Raw genomic sequence first — 24,764 nt, forward strand, 5'->3', positions numbered from 1 at the left:
CTGCGTGCATTATATAATGAAGTGACCAAATTAATAGAAGTTCATCATCACATTAAAACCAAAGTACATACATAGTTCTCATCTAACAACATAAAGCTCTGCAGAGCATCAAAATTAATTAAACCATACACTATAACTATGTAAAACATTTCAATGCGAAAACAAATATGATCATAATCGCAACCAATGTAACAACTGATCCAACGGCATAATGATACCAAGCCTCGGTATGAATGGCATATTTTCTAATCTTTCTAATCTTCAAGCGCATTGCATCCATCTTGATCTTGTGATCATCGACGACATCCGCAACATGCAACTCCAATATCATCTTCTCCTCCTCAATTTTTCTAATTTTTTCCTTCAAGAAATTGTTTTCTTCTTCAACTAAATTTAACCTCTCGACAATAGGGTCGGTTGGAATTTCCGGTTCAACAACCTCCTAGATAAATAAAATCTATGTCATGTTGGTCGGCATAATTGTCATAAACAATAAATGAACCAATAGTTATGAAAAGATAATATATACCACATCCGAATCATAGACAGGACGAGGGCCGACGGGGGCGGATACCAAAACCATCGCACAATATAAGATGCAATAATAAAAGTAAGAAAATAATACAAGTATCTATCTAAACATACAAGTAAGAATATTTTTCCTTTCAGAAAGAATATAAGAACAAGAGGCTCACCATGGTGGTGCCGGCGATGAGATCGGCGCGGGTGATCGACTACGGTGAAGACGGGGACGGGGCGTGACGGACCGCTAAACCTAGACAAATATTGAGGAAAATGGAGCTTGGCGGTCGAGCTTGGAGGGGAGAAAGCTTAAGTAGTGTGGCTCGGGCATTCCATCGAACACCTCGTGTGCATAGGAGGTGAGATAGAGCACCACAAAGCTCTCCCCTCGCCGGCCACGAAAAACAGAGAACTGGGAGTGCTCTGCTCGCGAGCGGGGGGTATATATAGGCACCACCATTGGTCCTGGTTGGTCGTGTGAACCGGGACTAAAGGGTTGCCTTTGGTCCCGGTTCGTGCCACCAACCGGGACCAATGGTTGTGGGCCAGGAGCGAGGCCCATTGGTCCCGGTTCGACCCACCAACCGGGACCAAAAGGTCCAGACGAATCGGGACCAATGGCCCACGTGGCCCGGCCGGCCCCCGGGGCTCAAGAACCGCGTTCAATGCCCCCATTGGTCCCTGTTCTGGATTGAACCGGGACTAATGGGCTGGACCGGCCTCGACCATTGCCCCCTTTTCTACTAGTGAAGAGAATTAAACCATATCTTAGCATCATCCTTTAACGAGAAAGGAACCATTTAAGAATATAGTAATAGAGAATTTTTTCCTCGTGAGTAATTAGGGTGGCTATATCATTCAATTTAGTAAGATGTGCCACAACAGTTTCAGACTCATAGCCATGGAAAGGATCAGATTCAACCAAAGTAATCAACTCAGGATCGACAGAGAATTCATAATCCTTATCAGTAACACAAATAGGTGAAGTAGCAAAAGCAGGGTCATATTTCATTCTAGCATTCAAAGACTTTTCTTTTAGCTTAGCCAACAGTTTCTTAAGATCATATCTATCATTGCAAGCAAGAAAGTTTCTAGCAGTCTCTTCATCCATAACATAACCCTCAGGCACAACAGGAAATTCATATATAGGGGGAGAATTTTCATCATCACTTTCATTAATATCATCAGTTTCAGTAGTTCCATTCTATCTGACCCTAGCAAGTTGTTCATCATGAAATTCACTGAATGGCACATTATTATCAAGCAGAGAAGTAGTATCATCATAAGAATCATGCATAGCGGAAGTGGCATCATCAATAACATGCGACATATCAGAATCAACAGCAGGTGTAGGTGTCGCAAGTTTACTCAAAACAGAAGGTGAATCAAGTGCAGAGCTAGATGGTAGTTCCTTAACTCCCCTCGTAGCTGAGGGAATAATCTTGGTTCTTTGATCTTTTAAATACCTCATAGTGATCAACAGATATAAATCCCAAGTGACTCAGAGAATAGAGCTATGCTCCCCGGCAATGGCATCAGAAAAAGTTCTTGATAACCCACAAGTATAGGGGATCGCAACAGTTTGCGAGGGTAGAGTATTCAACCAAAATTTATTGATTCAACACAAGGGAAGCCAAAGAATATTCTCAAGTATTACCAGCTGAGTTGTCAATTCAACCACACCTGAAAGACTTAATATCTGCAGCAAAGTATTTGGTAGCAAAGTATTATGGAAATAGTGTTAACGGTGGCAAAAGTAACAATAGCAGTTTTGTAGCAATCGTAATAGTGGCAACGGAGAAGTAACTTAGCAAAGATCAATATGTGAAAAGCTCGTAGGCAATGGATAAATGATGGATAATTATGTTGGATGCAATTCATCATCCAACAATTATAACATAGGGTGACACAGAACTAGCTCCAGTTCATCAATGTAATTAATGTAGGCATGTATTCCGAATATAGTCATACGTGCTTATGGAAAAGAACTTGCATGACATATTTTGTCCTAGGTCAATATCCTGGTAATCTTCAAAATATTACTTCTTAGTTACAGATTTCTTGTACATCAGATTTGTACCACTTCTAGATTTTTGTTTATAAACCAATGTTGGAGATATCGCTTATCGGGAACTTACCGGTTAACCCAAGATAAGGGGTAAATCAACTAGTTTATCAGCATATCGGCCGATTTATCACCATATCGGTTGAGTTATCGGCCGATTTATCTTATCTGTTAGACACCGGTAAGCGATAAACCAGCCAATATCGGAATATTGGAAGATATCTTGAATAGTGTTCTAAACAATGTCTTCGACTACATTCGTCCAAACAATGTATGATTGTACAGTGGCACTAGGGAAGAAGCACACCATGCCTGATGTTCCTTCATATTGAACTGACCCGAAGAATGCGTTTGTCTCAGAAATGAGCACTGGTCTGGTTAGGAAATGTGGCCGCAATATTCCAGACAGGAACAATTACTGTAATTCGTGAGCAGACTATATAATTAAAGCCTGACTATATAAATGAAGAAAATTGGCAGAAACTTATGGACCACTGGCATGATGATCACTCCAATGTATGTGATACACACTCTTTGCTCTTCAACTAGTCAATCCTCTCTTCAACGTGTCGTACTAAATTTGAGCTTCATGTCGTTGGAACTTGATGCCAAGAAACAAGCAAAACCATCTACTGTGAATCTGAGCCGAAACACTGCACCTACAAAATGCGATTCCCACTTTAGACATATGGTAAATATTTGTACAACCTTATTGCGAAACATATTTATGTTGGATTACTATATTTCTTGCAGTATTAATGTTTACCAATTGATAAATCTGATACATGCCTAAGGACGACATTGATAATCAATTCGGTGGGGACCTGCTAGAACCTACATGCACTACAAAGAAAGAGCATACATTGAGTCTGACTGCAAAAAAAACATCCTAAGTACTGCCAAATTTGTAGGCTTCAAAATGTATTGTCTGGCCGTAATTTTTCAAACTACCAAACACGGTTCTAACTGTGCTATCAATCATATTACAGAATGAATCGAGCATCAAGCATACACCATCAAAACAGATTGATGCGACAACAATACCTGATGTAAAAATCATTGAGGAAACGAGCTCCTCAAGCACGTTACTTTAGAGAATGGGCGTCTCATCCTCCTCCGGAAGAATTCATCCTCACGTGAACACATTTGTGAGCTAGAACACATCATTGCAACTCAGGAGGAAGATGCAAAAAGGCAAGTGGCATGTTTCATGAAGAGCTGTATGAAATACTTTTGCCCACATAGTAGAAATTAAGGAACTCAAGAAGAACAAACTAGAAGAGATTGAAGATTTCAACAAGAATCATCAGAAGAAATCTACTCTCTTTGAAAAAAGGCAAAGACATATGGATGCAATGCTCAGTCACCTATTAAGGAAGACCACATAGTGAGCACATGACTTCGTCTGAAAACACCGATGGCCTCATGCTTATAGTCAACTTTATTTTCCTTTGTCCAAGACTATGTCCTCTGCTTCTCCATCTAAAATGTTAGGATTCACTTACAATGAAATATTTGTTGCCAGTTTTTAAATTCCTATATTCTAGAGAATCAAAATTTGAATCTATTTCCCTGAAATTAGAAATTAAATACAGATTTGCTAGCAAAATTAATAATATATGAATTGCAGCTTTTTTTTACGTGTGACGGTAATTGTGATGTAAATGCATGTCGTGAACAATGTTTGGTCCCACATGTAAGCAATCACATCATCATCTTCTAGGCACATATGTCAGCAACATTGACCGGTCGAAACTGACGCCGAGTTATTACTGATGGGACCGTAGGAGATAAAAAACACGGCCGACCCACATGGAAGCGGCCACGTCACTAACTGTTGGTCCCACTTTTGAGAATCTTTGACCAGTCTAACCAGCGGACCGATCACCGATGTCGCGATTATTGTCACCAACACGATCTTCGGCGACAGACCGGGCTATCGTAGGTGACATTCTGGGCCGTCGCCGAAGACGGCAATCAGTGACATTTTTTGGTTCGTCACTTTAAATGCGAACTTGCGCGACGGAAAAAGTGGTACCGTAAAATCTTTCTTTAACATGATTGTACTTCGGTGATGGTGGTGGTGATGGACGGAAAACGCCACGGGATATTTTCCGCGACGAAAAACGGTTATAGGTGACACATATGAAACGTCGCAGAATAGGTGAAATTTTGTAATGGAGTGACCCGAAATACCCCTTTGCAATGCCTGTACTGTTACCGAAGGGAACTTTCGTTCTCGATCAACACTGGTTAGCATTCGGTCTAGTTTCTCATATGTTGGATTCTGCAAGTTAGCCCAAGTGTACTGCCTGCCTGTGAGATCAATCTCTCTCAGGCCTACACTCTCAATGGTGACATTAAACATGAACGACCATATCCCATCAAAATTATCGTTGTTCTTTTCTTCTCACAGCCTAATAATATTGAAATCGCACCAACTAAAATAGGTAAGCTCTCCTCCCCGCAAATCCTAACAAGACCGTGTGGAAGTCGGGTTTGAACTCCTGCTGTATCACAACGTAGACAGCAACCACAGCCCACCTTAAGCCATCAACTTTCGATCGCACATGAAATTTGACGGCATACTCACCCATAAACACATTTACAACCTCTAAAGATTCGCAATTAACCCCAAGCAAGATCCCGAAGGATCTTCCTTGTGGTGGGAGACAATGCCGGTCAAAGTCCAGGCCATCAGAAATCATGCCAAGAAACAGAGAAGTGAAGTCATCACGCCCCATCGCGAGCAACGCAATAATTCAACTTATTTTCCTTAGAAGTATCGGATGTTGAGCCAGATCCGCAAGACCTCCGCTATTCCAAGAGACACCTCTCATAAATCATCATGAAAATTTCGTTTGAATTTAAATATCGCACTTTGACGCACCACGGAAAGAGGATACACCTTCCTCTTGTTTGTCCGCGATCGAGCTGCAAATTTTGACCTTTTTTTCGTGGCAATGCAGAGAAGAAATAAGACATCCAGGGCATACAAGCTCATACGTAATTACCTTGTTGATTTGGGAGTTTTTTAGTGTCGGTTACACATAGATAGAGCAGAAGAAAAGGAAAGGAAATTAACAAACAGTACCGACCAATCATTTCATCATGACTGACGTGGTTGCTACTCCAGCTTCAGGACAGGTCTTCTCCGATTTGGTAGTGGCACTAGCTCGTCAAGTTTCTGCTGCAAGTGTTGCTTGACTGCTTCGCTGTAGGAACCCTTCAGCCGCACTTCCTCGAGCCACATTAATTTATCTAGCCCAGAAAGCTCCAATGATGACCCAGTAATAGAAGAGCAGTGAACCACCAGAACCCGAACATACGACGGTATCAGTGGTCCAAATACTATCTTTGACCTGTAGCTGCAATCAATCTTCAGCTTCTTGAATTTGATGGCATAGCGCAGATTGCTGAAACTGCCAAACGCACCAAACTTGAGCTCGCCGTCTTTAATCGGCTTGACACAAACACGTTGAATGATTTCTTGAATAATTTCTTGACGGGGCAAATCTAACAGGCAGTCTATGTCCTCTTGGGTTGCTATGGTGTACGCAAGATCAGCCTTTGTGAGATTGTGAAGCTGCTTCACCCACAATGGAGATATGTGGACCTTCTTCCCGTACACTTTAAGTGTCTTTAGCATCTTGGGAGGCTCAGAGATGTCACTGAAACAACCAAAGACTTGAGGAGCACTTGTGGTCTCCTCCTGATCGAGTCGAACCGATAAAGACTCCAGATGGGCATCTCCTGAGATGAAAGAACAAAAATCCCGCCAGTTTCTCTTGTTGATGCCGCACAATCTTAGCTTGCGCAATTGGGTAAGCTTCTTGAGCTCTCTGAGGACGTGCTTCCCACCTGCACCACCAATATTGACGACACTGAGGGTATGTAAGGCCGTCAACTTCCCAATTCCTCCTGCTGCAGCAATTGAAAACTGAACGCCATCATGTGCGTTGCTCCTATGACGCAATTTGGACAACCAACTGAATACCAAGCCACCACGTGGCCTGCAGATCAAAGGTGTTGTCTCCTCCGCCTCATATGTTGTTGCTGTCGTTGGTGGCTGGGTTGTGCTGGTGGTGGCCTCATATGCGCCGTCATTGTCCGCTAGTGCTGGTGCTGGTGCTGATGTTGCTGATTCTACAGCAGGTGTTTGGCTTGTTTTCGTGCCATCACTGTCCACTGGCAGTGGTGTTGTTACTTCTGATGCTGCCGCTGGTGGTTGGCTTGTGCTCGTGCCATCACAGCATGCTGTTGGTGGTGTTTCTGTTGATACTGCCGGCTGTGGTTGGCTTTTGTTCGTGCCATCACCATCGCTGTCCACTGGTGGTCCTGCTAATGGGACCACGCTTGTGTTCGCTTCTGATGATGTTGATGTACAACGAATGGGACCAGCACGAAGGTACTGCAGCTTCTCTAGCTTCGTGATAACAGCTGGAAACATAATCACGGAGGTGCCTTTGATATCCAAAGTTTGCAGCTGCCTTAAGCCACCCAATGAATTTGGGAGACGAGTAATATCTTGGCATCCTCGTACAGAGAGGAACTTGAGGTGTGGCAGTAGCTTCCCGACCTGTTCCATGTCATCATCTGCTACACCAGACGTGTCCTCTAGATCCATCACACGGAGAAATCTCATATTGACGTTGGCAGACATGAAAAATGGCATCCACTTTCCAAACACTGTCAACGACCGTAGACGTGACAATTCCAGGCTCTCGAATAGAATCTTGTCTCTGTCCCAACATCTACTTATGGTGAGGTGTTGTCCAGCACGTTGCGTGTTGAGAATGCAACGGCCCTGGAGTGTAAACACAAGGTTATCTTGCATTGGCCGAGATATGATATATTCACGAAAAAAACCATTGACTTGGCACTTCTTCGCCTTGCTTGGTGAGTGTTGTCGCATCTGCCCCTGCTCCTGGATTATGCTCAACTTGACAAGCTTGGAGAAGAACTCTTCCCCATTTTTTTCTGCGGTACTACTAGGTGTGTCCATGGAGTAACCCTCGGCGATCCACCGCCTCAGCAAACGTTTTCGCCTAATATTGTGGCCTAAAGGAAAGACTGATAGATAGAATATGCATGGCTTGAGCGAATCGGGGCAAGCATCAAAGTAGGACTGCATCCAAGAAAATAGACCCCTTAAACTATGGAATCTTGAGTCACCTTCCAGCATGCCCATGAAGTTAGCATTTATAGTCTTCAATGTTAATTCATTTTGTTGGCCGTTACTTCTCTGTCGCTCTACGCGCCAGTACTCACTTATAGCTGTAATTACTTTGGGTAGCCCACCACACTTGGCCATGATAAGTTTTGAAAGCTCCTCCTCATTGGAAGTCGGCTCATTCTGGCCCCAAGCTATCTACAATTAAGAAGCAAATTAAATTTATAAATATGTAAATATCATTTTGGAAACAGTCAAAACTTAAGGATGGAAAATATTTTTTATTTATTTGTCAAAGTGAACTTTATCACGATAATCAGTATTGATCACCAAAGTCGAATTCAACAGCTTCCTATAAAATGGGTAAGTTCTCAACTTAATTTCAAAAAATAATTCAAATATGGAATATACATGTGAAGCCTAATCTGACTTGAAACAAATCAAGTAAACAGAATTACATATATAGATTGCATGAGAAATGAGCAGCTGCAAATATAGACAGCAATTTAGAGTTAACATTAAATTCAGTAATATCAAGTTGTAACTTTCGACATGTCAATCCTCAAGGAAAAAAATCTTCATCTTATACTTACTTTTTGACCGAGGAAATTGTTTTTCCTACACATGTTCCTTTCTACACCTTACAACTTCAACCAATAGTTTGGGAGAGAATTTGTGCCACGTAGGTCCCAGGTCAAAGAGTCCTCACACGAGCTTTTTATTTTGGCTTTTGATTTTTTAAACTTGTATATCTTTTAAACGAGAAAGTGCAAATTAAGTTATGTTTTCATATTCATGTTTCTCATGACCAGCGATGTCAAATAAGTTCCAATTTCAATGTATTTTGATGAATTTAAAAAATACATGTGAAGTTCAATTGTTGAAACTTAGTACGAGCAAACAATAAAAGCACGTTTTTGTGACTACGACCGACATATAATTTGCTTAATATTTTATCTCCGAACTTGGTACAAGCGAGCAAGAAAATGGGAAATTTCAGATGCAAAATCATAAGTTTCAATGATTGAAACTTAAGACTTATTGTGCCCTTGTGTAGGATCTAACTACTCCGCGAATCGCGAGTCAATCAAGAAGCCTTGGACAGGGTGGAAATTTTGGGGGGGAAACTAGTATACTCTTCAGATATTGTAAAAGAAAAAATATATAATTTATCGTGATTAAATAAATATTGTGTGCCTTCGAATTTCTGATTGTGATCATGCACGACGTGACCATTGAGAACGAAAGTGGCTAAGCTATAAGCTATTAGTATGAGGCCATGTGAAGAATGGTGAGAGTTCTTCGGAATGAACACCGGATCAGAAGGTTTTTTCAAGTGCACCAAGAGATCAAAGTGTGAGCTTCCCATAAAAATTCAGAGATGACCTCTTCAAGGACTTTTGGATCTTTCCATGGCGAACACGGTCCTTAGTTAGTTCAGTATTTTTAATGACATTTTACCCATTTTTAGATGCACTGTGCTTTGTGTTGACAATCGGACTTTGATTTATATTTGAATTTGTATTTAAAGCTTATGTGTTCAAATGTGTGGTTTCTAATCGTAAATGTTCGGGTTATCATGTGATTAATTACATATATTATTAGAAGTACATACGCACGGAGAGATAAACGAACCATGAAATTTATGTAATTTGCTCGGTTGCGAAGAGACAGACGGCAAAAGTTGTGCTCGGATTTTATTTCCGGACCGAAGATAGTGACGCCTTTGGGCGTCGTTAGCTTGTTGAATGTGTCGTCAATGCCATTATCGCCTACCTTCCTGCTGCTCTTATGGAAAGGCTAGGTTCGAGTGATCTTGGATCAGACAATGACATCAATGGTGATGTTTCTCTCTTGGGAGCATCATCTTGGAGCTGCACTTGATAGGGGGGCTAAGGGATGATGGCAGGTTCTTGTGGCGGCGGACGTTACCTTGTCTTGTCTGTGCCATGTTTTGGGTAGCTGGGGCATCGAGGTTGACCTTGTCCATAGTTGGTGGCCGCCCTTCATTGAGACGTCACATTACGAAGGTTGTGTGGGGCAATTTGCCGGTGATAATCGCAGCCTTGGAAGGACAATGATAACTCATGGTGTATTGTTCGGGGTGCCTAGATTTACCTCTGACAGACACTATCTAGAGACGGAAGCATGGGATTGCGGATTGTCTAAGTTAGGATTACGGTCGTGGCATCTACTGTCGCCCAACGATCAATAGCTCGGTGACTGGCTATTTTCTTGGTGTGTGCATGGTTTACAGCTCGGGGTATGTCACTAGACCATATGCGCCTATATCATTTTTGGATGCTACAACTGCTCGACGAGGATCAGTTTTGCCCTTTCCCCTTCTTTTAATTTTTCATCTGCTAAGTCATAGCTTGGGTATTCTATGGCTCTGGTACATGCATGAATTTTTGTGTGTGTGCCTTGTGATGGTTGAGTGCCTCCTAAATATGCAGAGGTCGGGTTTACGCTAATAGTGTTTGGTATCTCCTTCGGAAGGAGGAGTTAATAGATTCTTCTTATCTTTTCGCTCCTATACCTAGAAAATATTTTATTGGTAACTAAATATAGGAAGTTATTGGAGATGGTCTGACACGGCAGTGTCGGCTCCTAAGTAAGCAGCGAAAGCCTCTACTTCAACTGAGACCTCGGTCCTGATGGGGACCTTGCTTCCATCTATGATTATGACCTCGAAAGGCTCCCCACTATTGTCCACCACTTGTTTCCGTGTGGTTGCCTGTATATGCTTCTTCCTCCGTTTGAGTATCTACACGATTGAGCTCAGCCATGTGATGCCCATCCATGATGACCTCCTATGATCCCTCCTCAGTTCCGACCTTGTGGGATTACAAACCTTAAACTAAGTGTGTCGATTTCTCTCCTCTTGCTATAGGCACCTCGGGGAGGGAGGACATGTTGAACAGCACAACACAATGATACTGGGCTACTTGATGCACGAAAGAAGGAGGGGCGTTGTTGTTTCACATGTGGGGATTGGAGAAAGATATTGGGCAGGGAGGGGGGGGGGATGGAGATATATGAGAGAGAAAACAAAGGTCTACGGGGACGTGCTGTTTCTTCTGGCTTGTATCATCTATGTGGTGTTGCCAATATATTGGGCAACTCGTTGCATGGGATTGATCACGGATTTAAAATTCTTCTCAGGGTAAGAGCGTTTGTCATTATTTGATAGCTTTGGCTATATAGTAATGATAAGGTTTTTAGTGATAAAAGCACTTATCTTATGCAAGTTATCTACAAATGTACTCGTACGCTCCATTTTATGGTTGTCTCTGTAACGTGTGGAGAATCAAGACCTATTTACAGAGGTGTGTACACGCTTGAAGAGCACGGCGAGGGATACTTTTGCCCAACATCAATGGCAGTATGATCTTAAGATTGGCCCTACCAAGTATTAGGAGTCATAGTGTCCCAAGATTACTTGTATTGCGCGTTTTTTTCTTCTGAGATTGGATTTGGTTTGGCTGTGTGCATCTTAACTATATAGAGGCGGGATGTAGTATTTAATTTTTTATGTAATAAAGCATCCTTTGTCGAAAAAAAGGGATATGGGGGTGTGAATATATGATTTAGAGGCCTACATGGGTGGTTTTCTTCCAAGGAAGTTGCACATTGTTTGCCTTAAAGTCCAAGGTTGTTTATAAAGAGCGATGCTAGGCATCGGTTCACCGACCGCATGTGAAGATCGGCAACCTCGCTAGCCACCTGATGTAATGCAGGAATGACGTTTGGTCACCCTATACGTCATTCTTTCTCGTACCTCCCTTTTGTAGACCGCAGCGCACTCGCCACATTGCCAGCGCATGCGTCCCCCCGTCTTGTAGCCGTCATCACAATCCTCCTATTACTTGCAGTTCCCTACTCGCACTGGAGAGATCTCATCGCTTGCACACATACTCCTTCTCGTCCCTATTGACAGTCTTCGTGACATCAGAGAGCTCTGGTTGTGGCTTCACATGTGCTGGATGCAGCAGGGGCTTACCCCAGTGACCGATCACGACATAGTGGTCTAGGGACCGGAGTTAAACTACCAAAACGTGTGCGCCAAGAGAGGGTTTGCGGGAACATGAAGCTGCAATCTCCCGGTACTAGATAAACTGGATTAAATACTAGGGTCACCTCGCCTGTTCTGATTACTTCTCCCTTTTTTTATTCTTTCTTCTCTGTTTTATTTACTTTCCTTTTTTATTATCTGTGTCAACCTTTTCAAAATTCGTGACTATTTTAGAATCGATGAACATTTTTTTGAAATTGTGAACTTTTTCAGAAAATCGATAAACTTTTTTCTAAATCGAACAACTTTTTGTCATATCGATGAACATTTTCTCAAATTTGAGATTTCTTCTTTCCAAAATTGATGATTTTTTCCGAATTTATGAATTTCTAAGAAACAATGAACTTTCTTTGAATTCCTAGTAGCTCTAGTTGTTAGGCAACATGCACTGTATCTAAACAGCACGAGCTTGAATCCGCACAGGAGCAAAAAATTTGGGAGGTTTTTCGAGCTACAAGTACACTGCGTGTTCCTGGCCGGCACACCAGGTGCCGCAGCGGTGCCAGTTGCATGAACCTACGCATAAAGCGCCGTATAGGAGCTTCCATCTTTACCCTCCACGAATCTAGATATGGTGTTTCCAGAAGAAAAACATGCTAGGTGATCAACTCTCCGGCAATAAGAGATATAGTGTTTACCCTTGTCTAGGGTCGAAGCAACCTACTCCGGTGCAATTCCTAAGATGGCCGAGACACCCGACCCAAAACTAGGGAATGGTACTTGCGAGGCTTGTGCCAACTGAGGCGTTTTCTCTCTGATGGTTGAGCCTCTGATCGTTCAAGCTAGGATCCTGACAGTGCTAATGGACAAGGGGAGCATCATTATTATCATCCACGTTGATGTCCTAGACATCATACAAGTTCCCCATTCCAGGATGGAGCTGGCCCCCATCCCCATCCACTAAGTTGTCTGTGTCCATCATGCCCAAGGTCTGGGAAGAATCCACCTCCTAGTGCCACGTAAGTGCATGACCAATTGCTTGCACTTCAAGGTACATGACATGCTAGGCCAGTGCCTCGTAGTCCTTAGGCACCCTTGCTTCGGATGCCATGACCCAGGGGAATCATCATTGCACGGGGACAACGACATAGCAAGCAAGCAAGGAGAAGGGATTGAGCTCAGGGGAGGCGGATGTAAGGAGGTGAATGACGGCGGATGAGGATAAATAGGAGAGGCTTTTCTTTTATAAAATAGGCAATCATTTTTCTTTATAAAATAGGCCTTTCTCAAACGGCGTTGCATACGGGGAGGTTAAAAAAGGGCATCTCCTGAATATATATAATATAGATGACACAACTCTCGGATAGCTTTTATCCAAGACAGTTTTTGATTTGCACGTGATATAGTATGTTGTGTAAATGTGTTAAACCTCATGTCATGGGGCTATAACTATTTGTTCAACATAGAATACCCATTTCAGATGTGTCCTGTCTTAGTTCTTACAACTGTCGTCCCCAGGGCATATAACAAATTTTGTCCCCATCTTTTCGCGGAAAACTCTAGTTTATTTGCCGAAAACGGCATCCCCAATGTCATCCCCCGTTTATCCCCCTCCCTCTATGCCCAACCAATTTTTCATATATTCTTACTATTTTGCATTATGTTGCACGCTTCAACAACAAAAAGTGAACCCAAATATATTTAACATACATGATGAAATATTAAAAACAAATATTTCAAAATTTCAAACATAGTTATATATAGAATGAATAAAAGTTTGTGTGGTGTGCATTGATCTTGGAATGCATCATGGTGAACCATTCCTTGGCCTCTAGATCCATGAGGCTAGTGTCAACCAACATGATCATCGACTCGTCAGTGATCCTTCCGGCCCAACTTGCTTAGCCTCAATTGTTGCTCTCTTTGCTTCAGTGCACACCTTCACCTTCTTCTTCTCAAACTACATCATCTCCCTATTATGTAAGAACCTCTTCATCACCTTCTCCTTCGCAACGTCCAGTTTCTCCCTCTGGACATCCAAATAGGCATTGTACTTTTCCGCCTTCTTCTCACTAATTTCCGCCGTTCAACTCCATCCAACAATGTGCCAAATTAAAGGTCTTCTTCTCATTTTGTCGGTACAAGGTTGCCACCAAGCTCAACTACTAAATGATCCACATGACTAGTTGGGTGACTCTCCACGTTTTTGAGATCCCCTATGAGTTTATCCAATTTGGGTTTCCCATCCTACTCCATCCAGCAATGTGCCCATGTAAATGGCTACTTCTAATTTTTTCGGTACAATGTTGCCACCAAGCTCAACTGCTAGATCAATGAGTCAGGAGGTGGCCAGCGAAGAACGGCTACAACGTGATGGGGTATGGTTGCAAAGGAGCTTGGCCACGAAGAATGGCGGCGGGGAGTTGAGGGTCGGGCATGGCTATGGTGGGGCCTGACTGTCCGAGCTAACATGGATAACCATCCGTTCATCCCAATTTCTCCCTATAAAATGAGCAAGGTCTGGGGGAGACCTGACATATGGGCCAATCATAGGGAGCCCGCTGGCAGCCATTCTTTTCTGGACTGCCTCCTGGGACATATGTTAGAGAAACGGACTACGTAATTTTTTTGCAACAACGGGCTAATGCCCTTGGATAAGCCCTAAGACAGTTTATCCAAGGTTACTATGGAAAGCCCGTCTCGAGATAGGTTCATATTTAGCATAGACATCCGAGACATGCCACCTTTTAAATGTGAGTTAATTGAAAAAAGTCAAGACTTAATATACAGGCAAATGAATAGAGCAATTGTATGTATTGCTGAAAAAAGTATAATTTTGCAAAACCGTGGTCTGAAAATACTTATCGTAAAGTTGGGATTTTTAACACTGTTTGATATTTTAGATTAACTAGAGTTGATAGCCGCGTATTGCAGTGGGAATTGAATGCAATGATTTCTAGGAGATTTGGCGTATTAACTTTTGTATTATGATTAGCCATATGATAATTGAAACTCAAACACTTACAATTTAATATATTTGATTATAATATAGTTGTAAAGAATTTATTATATATAAGTAACATACATGTTGCAAGTTAAGGTGTTTCATTTTTCATGCATAGTGGCATAGTTGCATGTCGGGGGAATTAAATTTAGTGGGGCATACATAGTGGCATGATGAGTTGGCATAGTTGCATGCCAGGATAATTGAGTTATTGGGGATCAACTATTTAGATATATATAGGATTACATAAATTCTTAGGCTCTCTGAGATACTATGTTTAGTATGTAGATACACAAATCTATAGAACAATTGTGCATATGTAAATAAAATATCAATGACCAATGACACCGATCAAATATGACATGTTTAACAACATTTGTGGGTCATGTAAGCACTATAATTGCATCTATACCTCAATTCAGATATTGCAAAATTTTGTTTCGGCCCTTCCAATTTTTCACAAAATCGAAGTTCAAATGGAGCTTTATCATTGTATTGCATAATAAGTATACAACTCAACACTAGGTATAATTTTAGCATGTATATTAGGCACCGGTAATGGCAGATAATGCCAATGACATAATTGACCTGTTTGACTAGAAGCCGTACTTGAATGTTTAATCTAAAAAGATGAATATGGTGTGCATCTACTAAAGAGATACATATCATCTTTTTTTGTTCATCCATTAATAGTTTGATATGGAAATATATAGCCCATTTTAGGTACGTCTACTATTCCATTATAAATTATGTTACCATAGAACGAGGAAAGTTATTTAAATATCTTGAAATATATCACATGTTAATGCTTGAGATAAGATAGATGTACAATACCTTTCTGAAGAGCTGAAACGATGTGTAAGCTTCTAGGCCTTTAACGTTGATCACATGATCTTCTTTGTCTACACATTGTGTTGCGATAGTTTCGTCATTTGTAATGACAACTACACAACCTTTAATAGGCTCAGATAAGAAGGCTGTTTTAATGAAGTCCCAGTCATCCATGGCTCGAAGGCCATCAATAACAACGAAGCATCTATCTTGATGCATAAGTTTGCGACACCTTTGAATTGGGTCCTGCCCTTCCATGATACCACGTGCTTCAGTTTCTTTGGCCTCAGCATCATCTGAATGAAAATCCAAAAGTAAACGTCTAGACAAGTCTGTCATATTGAACGGATGGGGCACATCCACCCAGCTGTACTTTGTGACTTGGTCTAGGAAGATGTCATGATACACAGAAAAAACCGAAAGTACTGGATCCATTTGCCTTAAACCGATGATATTCCTGTAGTAAAAGAGTCTGACTAGAGCTGATTTCCCGACCCCTGCCACCCCCCACACAGCGATCACACCAGGACTTGGCTTCCATAAAACACTGACAAGGCTCTTCTTCTCAGTCCAACGCCCAGTAAGTTTAAATTTGGTGATCCAGTCATGTGCCTGTACCATTCTACTGGATAAAACGCGACTCCTCTCGTGCACGTGCCTGTACCATTTAGTCTGCAAATTAGATACATATAACTGTAATTAGCCGAATTCCAGACAAATGAAACTTATGATCAATTGTATCAGAGGGATGCCTCCCAGGAGGTGTCTATTAGGGAAGAGATATCTCCCCAACACACCCCTTCAACCTGTATATAAGTGGATCTCCTTGCAATGGAAGATGAGAATCATTTGTGTCTCTTCTTTTGTCTCCTTTACATTGATACTGCCAGACATTATCAGCATAAAGTATCTACCGAGAGAGAAATTCTGCCAAGAAAACAATGGTTACAAGCAACGACGACGGGCCACGAACTTATATGCGAGACAAACCAGCAGCCGCAACCACCGCATCCTGATGCGGTTCTCCGAGTGGCGTCTGCGGAGCCAGCACGCGAAACGCGGTGTGCCTTCATCCAACACAACAGGATGGCCTCGCCCTCAAGGACGGCAGCGAGGCTGGCTATGGCAAAACGACGACAGCAAAGACATGCATCAATCGCATGCATGCATCAGGAAATCGATTGGCAAATGCAAATCGATTGGCAAATGTGATTAAGATTAACATCATACAAGTACAGCGCATAGGCATGCATGCATCCGTTGAAGAAATCAATCAGGAGAAGGCGAACGAGATCGCGTACAAAAGAGAATCATTTACAAAAGGGAATTAATCAACCAAGCGATTTCTAATTCGTGGCGTGATTCCGTTTTGTCTTCTTGTGAGCAATTCACTGATTTCTCTTGTCCGCGACTGCCCTTCCGAGGATCGATCTCTGGCATGGTGGCACTCGGCCACGGCTCCTTATGGAGCAATGCCGGCACACCGCGGAGGCGCGCAAGGCGAGACGGCGGCTCCCCATCGACCAGGTGAATCTCGTCGTGCACTTCCGTGCGAGACGCAACGTCGGCGGTGGCGCTAAACAGCAACCACACTATCCATGAGCTATCGGCTGCACGGAAGCCAAACTTCTCTCTAAGAAAGATCAGAGGAATCGATCCTGATGGATCAATAGATATCTCGTTCGATTATTCCTGTTTTGATTAAACACATAGTCTAATCAATTCAGTTGTGGCTTCCATGCATTGGGAACAAGACCGTCTGACGGACGGAAACCAACAACTACGACCACTATCTCGCTCCGGCGCTCGGCGACATCAAACCGGAGGTTCTCTCCTTGCATTGCCCCCTTGCTAAGAATACTCCAGGTGGATTCTTAGTGGGGATCAAGGGAGAGTTCTGATATCCTGGTTTTCTCTGTTGCTTGCCTCGTTAGAGACAAGAAAACTAAAACTTTTCGGAGGTTTGTGGTTGTTTATGGTTCAACATGTGATGAACACAAACTTGATTTTATTAATGAGCTCCACAACACTATGGATGCTTGGTTGGGCCCCACACTTATTGAGGGTGATTTCAGTTTAGTTAGAAGTAGTGATCTTAAAAACACAAGGATTGTTAATTTTCACTGGGTTAACTTGTTCAATGACTGGATCAATAAATATGGTCTCATTGAGTTAAAGTGCCGATAGAAAAAAAAATACTTGGGACAATAACGAGGATTAGCTGTTGCGGCTAGTATTGATAAGGTCTTTACATCTACTTGCTGGGAGCCTATGTTCCCTTCAATTCAATATTATTTTTGGATCTTTTTATTAGGTCCTCATTACGTACCGTTTGTGGCATGCTCTTTTATTCCGTTAGTTTTCCTCATTGAACACTACTTTCTGGAAAACAACATTCAGTAGGAGCTGCTATATTTGATTAACTAAAGAGCAAAGATAGTAAATAATCTTGTATACCTCTAATATTTTCTGTCCGCCCCAATGAATGAGGTTTGAAGACAAAAACTTCGCCAGTCTCTCTTTGGCCTCTTTGTCAATACTGTCAACGGCCTCATCTGCTACAACAGTAACCTGGACATCAAGAAGATCATAGATAAGTCAGAAACAAATCTCTTATTGCAATGCAAATTTTGTGATCCAAGTAAAAAATATGGATACATGATCGGAGCATGAACTAAAACAGGCATAGAGCTACATTCGTATTCAAATTAAGAATTTGCCAATTATTCCGAAGCAAGAAATAATCTTCCACCAAAATGACAGTGACGTGTGCGGAGCACTGTTTATAATATTTAGTAAACTAACAAATTAAACTGGGAAATTCAACTGTGCGGTTATACAGTTATTGTTTCCGTTTTTTCAATACAAGCATTTTGGTCCTTTTATTTGAGACAAAAGAAGATCCCGAATCATATTCTGTTTTATCAAGTTGCTCGATACCATCACAACGCGATGTTGATGAAATTACACAATAATGTCAGGTAATCTTGTTTGTATCCTGTGTGTAATTGTATTTGGTTGGTTGGTCAGTTTGCAGTATGCTAGGCTTGCACCTTGAGTAGTACTAGTTCATGTCACGTTAGAGCAACTCCAGCAGATGCCACAAAATTAGTCAAACCTTTGAATTTGCAGTATAGGTTGAAAAATGGACCGAATAGATCCCGTAAAATAGCAGATCCCCTGTAAAAATTCCAGGTCCGTATACTATCCCTTACATACCCATAATTGCAGTTTTTCAGTGGTTTTTGGGGAAATTGAAAACTGGTCAACGTCAGAGCCGATAGCCTGGTGGCGCAGATAAGCAGCGAGCAAACGGAGGAACTCGGTAGCGGCTGGCCAGAGAGTCACCGGAGGAGGCTGGCCGTGCGTTCTGGCCGTGCATGCGTGCGACCGTGCATCCTGGGCGTGCATGCATGCACTACCTCCATGCGAGAGCGGCTTGCATTCGTCCATGCGTGCGTCCGATTCATGTCTTCTGACTGGGGAAGAATAAGGGTGTGAAGAAAAAGGATAAGAAAAAGTTTACATACGAGTTTACCGGAACTGTTCCGTCGATGCTGCGCCCTACCACAAATCCGCTTTAGGGCTAATCGTATACTGTTTTTGTGGTATCCGTTAGAGTTTCTCTTAGTAGTAGTGTCCAGCTAGGTTGGTTTCCTTTAGTAGTACAAGTTCCAGGCGAATAGGCTTAGGCTAATTGCGATCAAGGTAGCCAGTGACTAAGAGAGTCCAATCAGGATCAGTATCCTGGTGCGAGTCGTTCTGCCCTATGAGATTGTAGGTTTATGATGTAAGTCGGCTGCTGACCAGTATATATACGCAGTAGGTCCTATGAGATTGTAGCATGGAATGTTTAGAAGCAATAAAGAAAATGGACATCAATAGCTTGCAAACGTCGCTGTAAGGGTTTGATCTCGCGTCACAACTGAAACTGGCAGAAAAACGCGATCGTTTGCCATCCCCCTCATAGGGAATCCTCGCCAGTTAGTGTTTTCAACGAAAATAAGACATTGTAAGGATCCTTCTCTAAGACTCTTTTGTATGCATTTGGTTTTGTGTTTTGATGTGATCGATCTTGGTGGCGAATTTCGATGAATAAGTACGCTGATAAGTGATATACGTGTGGTACGAACACATGGCAATTCCGAATATATGTTATGGCAAGTTTAGTGACGCGAGGATGGCAGCTTTAGTTGTCGAGTATGACAACTTTCTTTTCGGCTGCAAGTTTCTGTTTTTTTTTCGTGTGGGAACATTAGTTGTAAAAACCGTCAGGCCGGATTGCTTTGTGCCACACGTGTAAAATCATTTTAGATGAATAATAGGTTTTGTTCAGTTGAGTGTAATGATACCTTTTTGAACTACTCAATAATGGAAGATGTATGCCTTGTATCAGTCATTTAACTGCAGTTGCTGATTGCTTTGATAGGAATCAAATTAGTGCATCATTGTCCTATACATTGAATAAAGGAAGCATAAACCACGTGTGGGTTTCATTATGGGGAATTCGGGTGCACACTAAGGGAGCACTCCCCATCCAACATGTGTCATAGTGCGGAGAGCACGTGCATTCAGGCAGGATATTTCTACCGGTTTTTTTATTTACCTCGGCTTTTTTCTCAGCTTCAGTTTTTTCTTAGACTTTTTAGATTTCCATGTTTTTCATTCACTTCTTGGTTTTCCATCTTTCATCAATCATTTGACATGTGCATCACGCAGGAGGACATGTGTGCTTCCTCGTGGGAACACAAGTATGCTTCACATCACGCGGGAGCAAAAGCTAGTTCACTTGGGTAGAATATGTGTTCTTCCAAGGCCCTGTTTTTCTGTATGAAGGAGTTTGGATATTTCTGTCATAGCTGCCTCGGTATCGATCCTCTAGAACTCCTGTCCCCTTTTAGGCAACTAAAAGTACATCCTACTAGGCTCCTAAAAAAGTACATCCTACCTCGGAAAAAGAAGTAGTGATTCATATTTAGGCTTGTGTTCTTAACATTGTTAACCTCCCAACATTTATCACTTGCCACTTTCTTGCAGTTTATCAAGAGTCTTTGGATTCTCTGTAGGATCTACAAGTTATTGGGCCGAGTAGCTACATGCTACAAAAATATTAATTGTTTTGCTCGTTTTTCCTGTTCTTGTGTAAAAAACTGGGAGGAACTAGTTAGAAGGCCTTCTGGGTGGGAACTGTTTTGCTCATTGTTCTTGTTGTGGTGTAAAATTAATTGGGAGCAACTAGTTAGAGGGTGCGCTCATGGTGAGCTTCCCAGGGGTCGTGCTGGGCGCTTCCTACACTGCCACCATTTTCTAAGGTTTTTTGTTCTTTCGGGTTTCCTCTTGTTCTTTTACTTTTTCCCAAAAAAATATTTCCTTTGGTACTTTACCAGTTTTTCATCTCTGCTTCTGCATGGACACAGTGGTGCTTCACACGGAACCACAAGCGTGTGTCACATGGGAGCATAGGTGTGCTTCACCCTTCGTGAGAAGCACAAGTTAGTTAACCGGGGAAGTACAATTGTGCTTCCTGCTGGAGTACAATTGTGCTTCACGCTACAGGAAGCACAAAGCATAGGTGTGCTTCCTCGTTGTAGTATAGTTGCCTTCCACAGGAAGCACAAGTTCCTCACAGTAGCACAATTGTACTTCACCACGCAACAGCACAAGTTAGTTTTACTTGGAAGCACGAGTTAGTGTGATTTGGAAGCACATGTTATTTCACTTTGAATGTATGATTTGCACATGATAACATGTACGTTGAAACCTATCAACATGAGATTTAGTTTTGAAAATCTCGACACGAGGAATGCCTGGCTAAAAATGGATTGTAATTTGCATACATGGTTCATGAGATATTTCATTTTTTTAAAGTAGATCTACAAAAAAGACAGAAACAAGTCCACCCATCCTTCGGTGTATAGGGAAAAGATCCCATCAAAACTCTCTGGTTCCAACATGTGAAGAACTTCTAGTGCGCCACTCGTTTTCCACAATGGAGATGGGAGGGCGTACAGTTAGAGAAAGAAGAAGACTAGTATGTTTCCTTTTCGATAGTGGGAATATATTAATATCAAGCAGATATCAATTACACCCAGCCTTTGCAACAACATAATGTCAGGAGCTAGTCGAGACATCAAGAATGCACGCAATCAAAAGAAAAAGAACATAAAACAACAAAAAATAGACGAATTGATCAGCGAAGCAGCAGGAACTACCACCACCAGAGGCCACACCCGGACTATAAAAAAGGTTCTCCAGGAATGACGCATCAAGAAGAAAACAGTGCACCAACACCGTCGTCGCCTGATCATAGATCATGGGTTTTTATCCTGAAGAAAGTCCAACTAGACTCCAGGCAATGCCTTCAACAAGGAGACGGATAGAGATCTGCCATTGCCGTGGACTAGTATGCTATATAACGTAATTTTACTTTTTACCGGCCTTCTGTTTCTAGATATCTATCCTTTGTACTGGCCTTCGTTTTTCTCCATATTAATGAGATCTAAGATGCCTTTTGAGTGTCTTTATTGAAAAAAAGATATGGAAGTGACCATTCAAAAAGCTACCCTTGAACTAGAGATATCGAAATTAATTCCTTTGTCAAGTAAAGAAGGAGAGGGTCTTCTTCCCCTACAAGAGTAGAGAGGAAGTCCGACGGACCCGCCAGGGTCTATCTTGGCTCCGTCCATCAAAGTGCTCAACGAGGCCTCTGGGCCATTGATTTGCTTACTGGCCAGCGACAGTACTTGTGCACGTCTGCAATAATTGCGCCCATGTCTGCCATCTATTGGGTGCAACGCAAGAGACACAACCAGTAGGTTTCTTGAGAGGGAACTCCTGTGCACTAGAGCACTATCCATCTGACATGTGTCACGGCCCGGAGCGCATGTGTGCTTGGACATGAGATATACCCTAGTTTTTTTCTATTATTGTCGGTTTCATTGGTTTTTTTGGTTTTTCATATATTCAAGTTTTTCTTTCGTTCTTTAATATTTTTCCCATCAATCATTCAATGTGTGCTTCATGCAGGAGCACAGATGTGCTTCACCACCGCAGGAGTAGAAGTTAGTTCCGCTTGCGAGCATATTTTAGCAAACTTCGGGGGCAGAAGTTGCATAAAAAAGTTTGTCAAATCTATCAACATGAAATCTAATTTTAAAGATCTCGACGCCCATGAAATGCAATGATGGATATAGTTCGTAATTTGAACACACTATTCATAAGATTTTTTGTTTTGGAGAAATGAACGTTAATAAAATCAAGTACAAAAACCCACCCATCTCTCGCATGGAAGAACACTTGCCAAAAGTCTCGGGTTGTGCTAAGTTGCGCACATGTGTTACATCACTTGGTGCAACCAGAGTAGTTCGAACTAACCTTAGCAAATGGTATCCCTTAACTAATAATTTCGCCATCTATTGTGATTTGTGTAAAATAATTCATAATATGCACTCCAAATTCTGAAATCTTTAATTTCAAAAGTTATTCAGAAACAATCTTGGAGCTTTAATTCTTGAAAGTCCAAAAGAAAGTCCTTTTTACTAATTTTCCGAAATTTATATATTTTATTCTCTATGGAAACTCTAATTTAAAAACGAAGACCCTTCTTATACTTCCCGATAGCTTTGCGCTGATTTTGAAGTTTATCGCCCGGGGCTTACCCAGCAGGTACCCGCCAAATAAACATTTCCATTAGTACTACCAGTACAAAACTTAGTAACGAGTAAAAATTAACCATGCACTTAATTACGGCTACATAGCCACGTGTAGGAGCTAACCTTGTTAGAGAAGGCACAGAGACATTGACGATTGGAGAACTGTCTGAGCTCCGATACTTGGTAAGGCTCCCCTGTGCAGGAAAGTGCAAGCTCCAACTGTTGTGTTGTAACGACGATCCGGCTGGCATTTTTACTGTGTGGCAGATACAGTTTGATGACATCCCACTCTATAACGGTGGATAGTTGTTCCACAATGATGAGATACCTCTCCTGGCTCATCTGCTGCATAAGCTCGGCCTTGATGCGATGGTACTCTTCTGTTGTCCGAAAGCAGGTTTCCAAGTTTGCTTGGCGGTGAGACGAGGTGGCGTACAACTGAGTGAGCAAGCTCTTGAGGAAATCGTCAAGGTTAAAAGGCCACATAAGCTTTACCCAGGCACGGCATTTGAATTGTTGGCAGATTTCTGGATCGTTGTACGCCTTCCTGACAATTGACGTTGTCCCAATATCAGAAGCTGATCCTGGGCTACCCCATAGCGAGATCACCTGAAGGTCGTTGCCTTCGTTGGAGATCAACTCTTTGAGGTCGCTCATGTTTCGTTGCATCTTCCCCGTGGCCTCCCACACCTCGCGTAAGATGTGGAATGCGGAGGACGATGGGTCGGTGTTGTTCAGAAGGTCCGGTGCCGGCGATGTTGAGACGGTAGGTACTCGTGCAGTAGTCTGGGAGTCAGTGCTAGAGTCGCCAATGAGGCTGTAGCGGGTGTTCCTGTTGCTGACATCCTCGACCCTCGCCTTGAGCTGCTGTAAGGTGGCGACTGCGTCGTTGAGGAGTCGGGGCGGTGCCATGCAGCCCGGCAGCAAGCGCCAGAACCAGGACCAGCCTGACTTGATGTCGAGGCTGACCACAAGCTCGACGCAGTCCTCCACATCGAAGGCAAGTTCACGGATCTGCCTCACCCATGTCCTCACCACTTCATTGTTGGTGCGCTCCTTGTTGGTGATGTTAAGGAATGATTGCATCATCTGGAATTCCCCGGTGATGAATACCAGATCATTCTGCACCCTGACCTTGAGGTTCGCCTCCTCATCGATCGCCGACTTCACCCTGCTCACCGTCCCCTCCACCGCCGTCTTGGTTAAACCAAGCGCGAACTCCGCCATTGCTAATGGATGATCTCTTTCGGCAGTTGGTGTGTTTGTTGTGGTGTAGTGGTTGATTGCTGTTTGCAAGGTATGTATGGAAGCTACCAAGTGAAGCTTTATATAGGCACAGCTGCAGCTGATCATCTGTATAAAGCTAGCTAGCAAAACTGGAGAGCCTGTAAGACAAACCAATTGTATATCATTATCACATTCAAATAATTCAAGCAAGACATTAGAGAAACGCACAAGTCCAAACAAACTAATACATATCTTTGGCCGCCCACGACTAGCCA

The 24,764-nt window shown here is 42.4% G+C and overlaps 1 protein-coding gene across 1 annotated transcript; it reads right to left on the reverse strand.

The window, feature by feature from the left end:
* Positions 1-5,636: 5,636 nt before the first annotated feature.
* On the reverse strand, positions 5,637-24,555 carry LOC147962824 (uncharacterized). Its single transcript, XM_087537119.1, has 4 exons — positions 23,386-24,555; positions 18,068-18,181; positions 15,614-16,282; positions 5,637-7,958 (listed from the first exon to the last, which is right to left on the reverse strand). Exons 1-4 carry the CDS (start codon positions 24,487-24,489, stop codon positions 5,715-5,717), a joined length of 4,131 nt encoding a protein of 1,376 aa, XP_087393245.1. The 5' UTR covers positions 24,490-24,555; the 3' UTR covers positions 5,637-5,714.
* Positions 24,556-24,764: the final 209 nt, after the last annotated feature.

This window comes from Triticum urartu, chromosome 7A, assembly GCF_056163025.1.
Source record: "Triticum urartu cultivar PI428250 chromosome 7A, HENAU_Tu73, whole genome shotgun sequence".
Classification (NCBI taxonomy): Eukaryota; Viridiplantae; Streptophyta; class Magnoliopsida; order Poales; family Poaceae; genus Triticum; species Triticum urartu.

What these genes read in the sequence shown, in the direction of transcription:
- LOC147962824 (XM_087537119.1), bottom strand. Translation starts at nt 24,489, where the DNA reads ATGGCGGAGTTCGCGCTTGGTTTAACCAAGACGGCGGTGGAGGGGACG. An exon ending in TCTGTGCCTTCTCTAACAAG is followed by an intron (nt 18,182 to 23,385) that starts GTTAGCTCCTAC and finishes CTTGATGTCCAG; the next exon opens with GTTACTGTTGTAGCAGATGA. An exon ending in GCGGACAGAAAATATTAGAG is followed by an intron (nt 16,283 to 18,067) that starts GTATACAAGATT and finishes TCTAATTTGCAG; the next exon opens with ACTAAATGGTACAGGCACGT.